Genomic DNA, 7808 nt, shown 5'->3' with positions numbered 1-7808 from the left:
TATGTGTAATATTTTATTTGTAACTTAACATTAAACCTCAGGTATCAAACAAACAACGTCAACAAAACTCTGATGCAAAAGAGTTTTGCATCAGAGTTTACCCCCAACTTACCCCAAATGACCTACTGTCATTTGGGGTAAGTTGTTCTGCTTTTTTTTTTTCTCAGAAGAGCATTATGATTATGTTGAGAAACTTCCACATGTCAGCGCTGCTTCATTTGTCTCCTTATGGAGATTCCAGGGCCGCTCCGGCAGAACATGTGCCTTTGGCAGCAGCTGTAGGTCTCAGACTTGTTGTTTGCAATCTGACTTCAGCACAGCGTCACTCAGTCCTAAAAATAACGGACGGACAGCCAGTCCTCCCCAGTGACTTAGCAAACATTTGCCATGTTGCCCACTCCATGTTGATCTTAGTCTTCGTTGCAACACTTGTGTTTTGATTCAAGGATGAAACCTCATTTTCAAACGGTCCATCTTGGGTGAGTTTTTCTTCTTTTTTTTTGTCACCTTTTGACTAATTTAAGCTTTACTCTTGTTTTTGCTATGACAAACAACAGTAAACCTTAACTATATTGCTTCAGTTTTAAAGAGAGACCTAATCAAAAACATGCTTTTTTTTAAAGGTAATGGCTGGAATTATTTATAAAGAAAGCTTGATTAACCAAAATAGTGACAAGCACTTTATTAGTTGTATGATGCAGTTATTTAAAACTTTTAAGCTATCCTGAAAAAGTGGCTAAAAAAAAAAAAGTTTCTGCACTTCATTCGTTTTCAAAAATGAAAAAAGTTTTAGTGGCATTTTTAGAATCAGTTCTACTTGTGTTTCCTTTATACTTATAGGAAAGTGCTGATCTGCTGACAGAAGAGTTTAAGTTTACATTTTGGGATAAGGCTGATCATGGTGCGCAACGTGGATGATCTGGACTTCTGCCTGTCCTCCCATCCTCAGAGCATCCTGGAAGGCTTGCGTTTGCTCTGTTCACACCCCAAACTTGTGGATGTGACCCTGAGTGCAGGGGGAAGAGATTTCCCTTGTCACCGAGGGGTTCTGGCCCTGTGCAGCATGTATTTCCGCTCCATGTTCTCAGGGGACTTTGTGGAGAGCATTGCTGCTCGTGTGGAGCTCCAGGATGTCAATCCTGACATCCTCAGCTGCTTGCTTGACTTTGCCTACACCGGCAAACTGACAATAAACCAGAGCAATGTGGAGGGCTTGATTTGTACCTCCAGCCAACTACAGTTTCAGACAGTGCGAGCTGTGTGCAGCCGATACCTGCAGAATCAGATCGACGAAACCAACTGCCTGGGAATCCTGGAGTTTGGAGAGATCCACGGCTGCCCTGAAGTTGTGGCCAAAGCATGGGCCTTCCTCCTAGAGACCTTTGAGGCTGTGCAACAGGGCGAGGAGTTTCTGTTTTTGGGGAAAGATCGGCTGACAGCTTGTTTGTCCAATGAAGGACTGAAAATCCGTTCGGAGTGCACACGCGTGGAAGCCATCTTGAAATGGGTCGGGCATCAGAAAGAGTCCCGACTGTGCCACCTTCCTGAACTCTTCAGCTTGTCACATCTGTCTCTGCTCAGCCTAAGCTACCTGACCGACACCCTGCTGAAAGACAGTATGGTCCAGGCCTCCCCTAGCTGCAGGGAGGCAATTCAAGAAGTTTGTAGAGAGGTTTGTAAGTGCCTCTAACCTCTCTTTCATATTTCCCCAAAATGGCATTCGATTACTAATGACCCTTGTTACGTTTATCTTTCTAGAAGCAAGATTTGGCACAAGAATATTCCGAAAGACTAAACTCTCAAAGTCCACAACCAAACTTGCAAGAAGTACTGTTTGTGATGGGAGGACGTTCACTGGATGACGAGGATGATAACGATTCAGACGAGGATGACAACGCAGACCCAAGACTTCAAAGATTGCCATCCAAGAACTGTGCCTTCTACAACACAAAGACAAGTAGGGATATACAACTATCTACATTTCACACTGGCTTGCTTTCAGAATGTAACACTTTAAATTTTGCTGGGAACAGTCTGTCGGATTCCTTAAAACTGTTTGGCAGATATCGGAGGTCATTAACTGTGCTGTTGACAGGAAAACGACTTTTGGAGAGCTATGTTCTGGATGTGACAAAATTGGATCATCCTCTCAGTTCCGTAAATGAGTGTTTTATTGCGGCTGTTGATGGAAGGCATGTTAGATTTTTCTCAAGGGATTTTAAGGAAAAGATTGCTGCATCCCATTTTAAGACTTCTGGTTTCATGACAAGGCAAAATGACATCGGCCACAAATGGATTGTTTAGCCAAAAAAATTATGTTTCATTGCAGACTGCAAAGTAATGACCATTTAATGATTCTCGAGAACATTTTGCATTTTTGCCTAATTTCCTTCATACTTTTTAGACATTATTTCATTACTGTGTTATTTTATTTATGGAGACTTTTATCCAGTTCCCCATAATGTCTGAATGTGCCTCTACACAAATATTCTTCTCTGTTTCCCTCCAGAAAAGTGGCATGAGCTGCCTAACTTCCCTAATCCCAACAAGTGGGGTTACGCCATGGTGACCCTAAACAATGATGTTTATGTAACAGGTCAGTTCAGCACCAGATGTTACAACAAAAGACAAACATTCAGATGAAAATGATGACATCTACAACTTTTTGAGTAAATTGCTTGAGGTCCTCCATCAAGAAATGGGTTATTATATCAGACTTTTGACAAAGTGCATTTGTCTGTGTAATAAGGGGGCTCGCGAGGTTCGAACACCAACTCATGGTCGACCACAGAGACCTGGAAGTACATCATGAGAGAGGGAAGATGGGTTACTGTCGCACCAATGATACGGCCCCGGACTAACCACACGTCGGCAACACTTAATGGCGAGCTTTACGTAATCGGAGGTGAGAAAATATAACTGTATGTGTTGCTATCTTACAGCTGTTAGCAGTGTTGGACAAACACCATTTAAGCTCCTTTGCTCCTTAGTTCAATTCCCCCTGGCCCTGTGGAGGGATAGGATATCAAGAATCTGTTTGCATTTCTTTCTTGTAGTGGAACACGGTACCTTGCAAATGTTTTCAAACCCCTTGAATATTTCCACTTTTTGTCAAGATAAAAACCCACACTTCATGGTAGTTTATAACTTTTTATGTGATACACAAAGTAGTGGATGATTGTTAAATGCAGGGACTCTAGAACTCCAAATCATAAGGCCAGAGCTACAGTGGTTGGAAACGGTTGAAGTAGCTTATTGATGTGTGGAACAATTCAGTCCATGTCCAGACCTACAGTACAGACCAAAAGTTTGGACACACCTTCTAATTAAAATGGGTTTTCTTTATTTTCATGACTATTTATAAGGCAATAAATCCCACTTATTAACCTGACAGGGCACACCTATGAAGTGAAAACCATTTCAGGTGACTACCTCTTGAAGCTCATCAAGAAAATGCAGAGTGTGTGCAAAGTAGTAATCACAGCAAAAGGTTGCTACTTTGAAGAAACTAGAATATAAGGGGTATTTTCAGTTGTTTTACACATTTTTGTTTAGTGCATATTTCCACATGTGTTATTCATAGTTTTGATGCCTTCAGTGTGAATCTACAATGTCAATAGTCATGAAAATAAAGGAAACTCATTGAATTAAAAGGTGTGTCCAAACTTTTGGTCTGTACTGTACATCTAATTAAGAATCTGTAACAAGACTTGAAAATGTCATGTTTTGGACCATCTTCATTCAATCTGTCTTAGCTTGAGCTTCTTCTGCAGAAAAGACTGGACAAAAATCCATCTCTGGATGTGCAAGGCTGTTATAGACACACCCCAAAAGACTTGCAACTGTAAATGCAGAGATAGGTGCTTCTACAATAAGACTCAAGGGGGCTGAAAGCAAATGCACACCACACTTTTTAGATTGTTAACAGTAAAGAAGTTTGAAAACTACACATTTTTTTCTTTCCAATTCACAGTTACATGTACAGTATATGCTACTAGGTTATGTTATTGTGTTGGTCTGTCTCGTGTAATCCCAGGAAAATACGTCAAAGATTTTGGTTGTCACATGATGAAATGTGGATAAAATTCAAGTGGTCTGAATGCTTTTGCATGGCACTGTATTGTCAAAAGTTATTGCAGTTGTTTTTATTATCCACGCTGTACTATTTAAATATAATTCCCACAATTTTCGTTTTCCTGTTTTAGGCACAACGTCGGCTCAAGTTGAGGTTGAGCATTACGACCCTTACAGTAACACCTGGGCATTAACGTGTCCTGCTTTAAAATATGTGACCAACTTCACGGCCACAGCTTGTTTTGGAAAGCTTTATGTGATTGGATCATGCGCAGTGAAGTACAATGCGCTGACCATGCAGTGTTACAACCCTGTCATAGGTAAGGTGGATTTCAGCATCATATCACTGCTGTTAGACACAACTCGATTTCATCTGCAAATGTTTAAATCGAGCAATCGAAAACAGGAAAAAAATATATATATATTTTCAGCATAAAAAGTCTGATAATTTGTCTATTCTTTATAGATGCCTGGATCAGTATAGGGTCACCCTTCATCCCCAAGTATTTGTCGTCTCCTCGTTCCGTCTGTGTGGATGGGATAATATACCTGTTGGCTGATAACACAAAGAAAGTTTACTCATATGACCCAGAGGCAAACATGTGGCAGAAGGTGGGCTATTGAAATCAAACCAGACACTACCATGGCAATAGAAATATAAAAACAACATTCAAAGCAGAACCCCTTTTGCAATCCTTTAGTGTCAGTCAAAGCTGTGACTTTTTAATGTCTCCAGGTCCAGCTTCTTCACATGCTCCATGAGAACGGTGGCCTCGTATCCCTGGATGGAAGGCTGTATGTCACGGGCGGCCACTGGAAAGGAATGGAGGGCGACTACGGGGTGGAAGTGGAGGTTTACAACCGAGTATCCAACACCTGGGATGTGGAATGTTTCCTCCCAAGACTTTGGTTCTACAGTGGAGTATCTACTATATTCCTAGACCCATCCCAGTGGCCTGAACTTCCGCCCATAGATTTGACATAGATACCATCAAGGCCTTAATTGTTTCAGTTTTGCGGGGTCAGTGAGTTCAGAGAGACATACCCGGCATATGTCTATTGGTAGAGTGCAAGTATCAAGTCAGTCAGAGGATGTCCTTTGTGCCAAGAATAGTGTGCCACATAATCCTCTGGAAATCTCAATGCATTAATGCATGCTTTAGAGCTCGACAGGTGTTTAGCCTTTGCTTCATGTATTTGACAGCTGAACTCCTTTGTTTTATGGTACTAGTGAATAGTTTTTTGTTATTCTTTTTGTTTTTGCAGAAATTGTTTTAAAGCATCTGCTTTGAGCATTATTATGAAGTATCATTACTCGCATTTGTTGCTACAAATGAACTATCATGGTTCTCCAAATAAAAGGGATTAATAAAAAAAAAATGTTTTCCGTTAGTAAAAGTCACTTTTAAAGGTTACAAAACACGGTGCTGTAATTGTCTCGTTTAATTATTAACCCATTGGTATTCAGCGGTTTGGCTAGCGGGTTCAGTCCTCCAATAGAATCAACAAAGCTTGCATTCTGGTACCATGACAACGTTGCTTGTGCGCGTGGTTACCATAGCCAATTGTTTGGCATTAGAGAGCTTTGCTGTGGCTTCAGTCGATTCTAAAGTTTCTTAACCTTATACCTACAATTATTTTAACTTTTATTTTCACGGTTTTTTTTTTTTTTTCCAAGAAGGAGCCTGCTTAGTTCCATGTCAGTGGCATGTAAAGTTGTTGTTTTAGCCATGAATTCTCAAAAGGTTTCCAGGGTTTTGAAGCAGAACGCGAGCTAACTTTAAAGCAAACAAATTACTGAACCCTTAAAGATATAAAACATTTAATGCTTAAAGCTGGAAACGTTTTATAATGAGTTCTCGACGGGAGCAAGACGGACACTCACCAAGACTGGAGGCTGTGATTCAGGTCGGTATCATAACACTTCTTCACCGTCTTAAACTGAGTCATTGTTATTAGTAAAGGTCTGTCGAATTGAAGACGGCTCAGAGATGCGCAGGTGTGGAGAATTAGGCTAATTAAAGAACTAGAACGTTCTTGAAGGGAATAGCATGTCTGGTATTTCTGACTGTAGCCTGAAGCTTGTTTATGCTAATATATGAGAGCCGTTTCATTTAAAATTTCATAAATAAACTGTTATTAATCAATAATTAAACATTCCATCAATTGAAATTCACGATAACGTAGTCAAAAACAGTTACAGTTTAATGGCGAGTTTATCTTTGTCAATCACAGTTTTAGGCAATTATTTGTTAGTTTATGTATTCGTTCCAAAATTATTTGATAGTTTGACTATTCGTGTGTCATAACCATTATGAAACGTGTGCAGTTATACTGTATTCAGAATAACTGACATGTTTCCTCAAAAGTGTAAAACTCCAAATCTTTGATTTCTAAAGCGCAAGTGTATTGGGAACACTGCATATTCAATTCCAAAACAAAGCCTGAAGAAATCTTCGTCTAATTTGTCATTACTGGAAAAAGAAAAAGAAATAAATATTCAGCTGTTCGAAAATGTGGCGGTGTCTGCTTTTTTCTCAAAGAGCTCAGACATTTACTGTGTGTAGACCTGGGAAAACACGCTTGAAGATTCAGGTCTCCTCTAAATCACTGAAGAATTTAGTTCAGCAGCTGTTTTTGAGAACTGCTTCACATCTGTAGCCGACCAACTACTAACAGGTATTCCAGCTCCGGACAATTTGACTACAATCCAACATTCCTCTATAATTTCTTATTGTGCCTCTGAAACAGCAGGTTTGATGTCACCCCTGGAGTATTTTTTTATTATTATTGGACTAGGGTCTGATGATTGGGCTGTAACATCAGTCTTGTTTTTCTGGATGTTGTTTTCTCACCGGTATGTTTATTGATAGTTTTCCCCACTCTTAGAACTTCTCCTCTTTGGCAGAAGGCAACATGATCCCTTTTCCATTTTGGATAATTGATCCATTCGAATGGCAGTTTTCCATTTTCTTCCATGTCTTTTCGGTTTTAGTTTCTATTTTAAAGCATTTGAGAAAATTGCAGAGCAGCCTATTATTTTCTGCACATTTTTATGTTTTACCTTCTCCAATCAACTTTTTAATCGTAGCACACTGTTCCTATGAACAATGTGTGGAACAATCCCAGAGGAATGCACCATAACCAGCATGTTCCACTTTGTCCTTAAGTAAGGTCTGCCTGTTTGGAGCCTGTTTTTTCATGGAATGAATGATCTAATTGATTGATCTCCACATTACTAATATTTCTGAACATGTCCCTTTCAACTTGATGACTCAGTTACTCAGAATCAGCAGCATGCATGTCATGACCGTTGAGTGTTGGTTTTCTATTATTCAACTACAACCTCTGCTTGGTTCTACCAAAAATATCCAGCGCTTAACCTGGTTAGTGATGCAGGACTGCTATTATTTTAAACGCAACTGTACATATTTTAAAACAGTTTTAAAATATGTACCGGGGATATCACTAGGAGTGAAAGATATTAGCCCTGGCTATTGGAATCCAATGCAGTGTGCATTAGTGTGCATCCAGCATAAACTTGCTTCACTAATTTATCATTAGTTGTAGATAATTTATAATAGTGATCTTTTATTTGATTCACTCCCCCCCCCCTTTGTTTGGATCTACTCCAGCCTTTCCTCTCCTAAATCTCTAAATGTGAACACTTTAATTGAGTTCATAACCTGGTATAATTTAAACAACTTAATAACTTTATTCAAATTCAAAAGTAC

The 7808-nt window shown here is 39.6% G+C and overlaps 1 protein-coding gene across 1 annotated transcript; it reads left to right on the top strand.

The window, feature by feature from the left end:
* Positions 1–326: 326 nt before the first annotated feature.
* Positions 327–6589, top strand: klhl30 (kelch-like family member 30). Its single transcript, XM_032572599.1, has 8 exons — positions 327–479; positions 841–1672; positions 1759–1957; positions 2510–2596; positions 2750–2905; positions 4206–4394; positions 4541–4686; positions 4811–6589. The coding sequence occupies exons 2-8, from the start codon at positions 899–901 to the stop codon at positions 5057–5059; spliced, it is 1800 nt and encodes a 599-aa protein (XP_032428490.1). The 5' UTR covers positions 327–479; positions 841–898; the 3' UTR covers positions 5060–6589.
* Positions 6590–7808: the final 1219 nt, after the last annotated feature.

This window comes from Xiphophorus hellerii, chromosome 9, assembly GCF_003331165.1.
Source record: "Xiphophorus hellerii strain 12219 chromosome 9, Xiphophorus_hellerii-4.1, whole genome shotgun sequence".
Lineage (NCBI taxonomy): Eukaryota > Metazoa > Chordata > Actinopteri > Cyprinodontiformes > Poeciliidae > Xiphophorus > Xiphophorus hellerii.
The sequence above is the reverse complement of the archived record's forward strand: the minus strand, read 5'-3'. Positions and strand labels throughout refer to the sequence as shown.

What these genes read in the sequence shown, in the direction of transcription:
- klhl30 (XM_032572599.1), top strand. Translation starts at nt 899, where the DNA reads ATGGTGCGCAACGTGGATGATCTGGACTTCTGCCTGTCCTCCCATCCT. An exon ending in CTTCTACAACACAAAGACAA is followed by an intron (nt 1,958 to 2,509) that starts GTAGGGATATAC and finishes GTTTCCCTCCAG; the next exon opens with AAAAGTGGCATGAGCTGCCT. An exon ending in GTGTTACAACCCTGTCATAG is followed by an intron (nt 4,395 to 4,540) that starts GTAAGGTGGATT and finishes TATTCTTTATAG; the next exon opens with ATGCCTGGATCAGTATAGGG.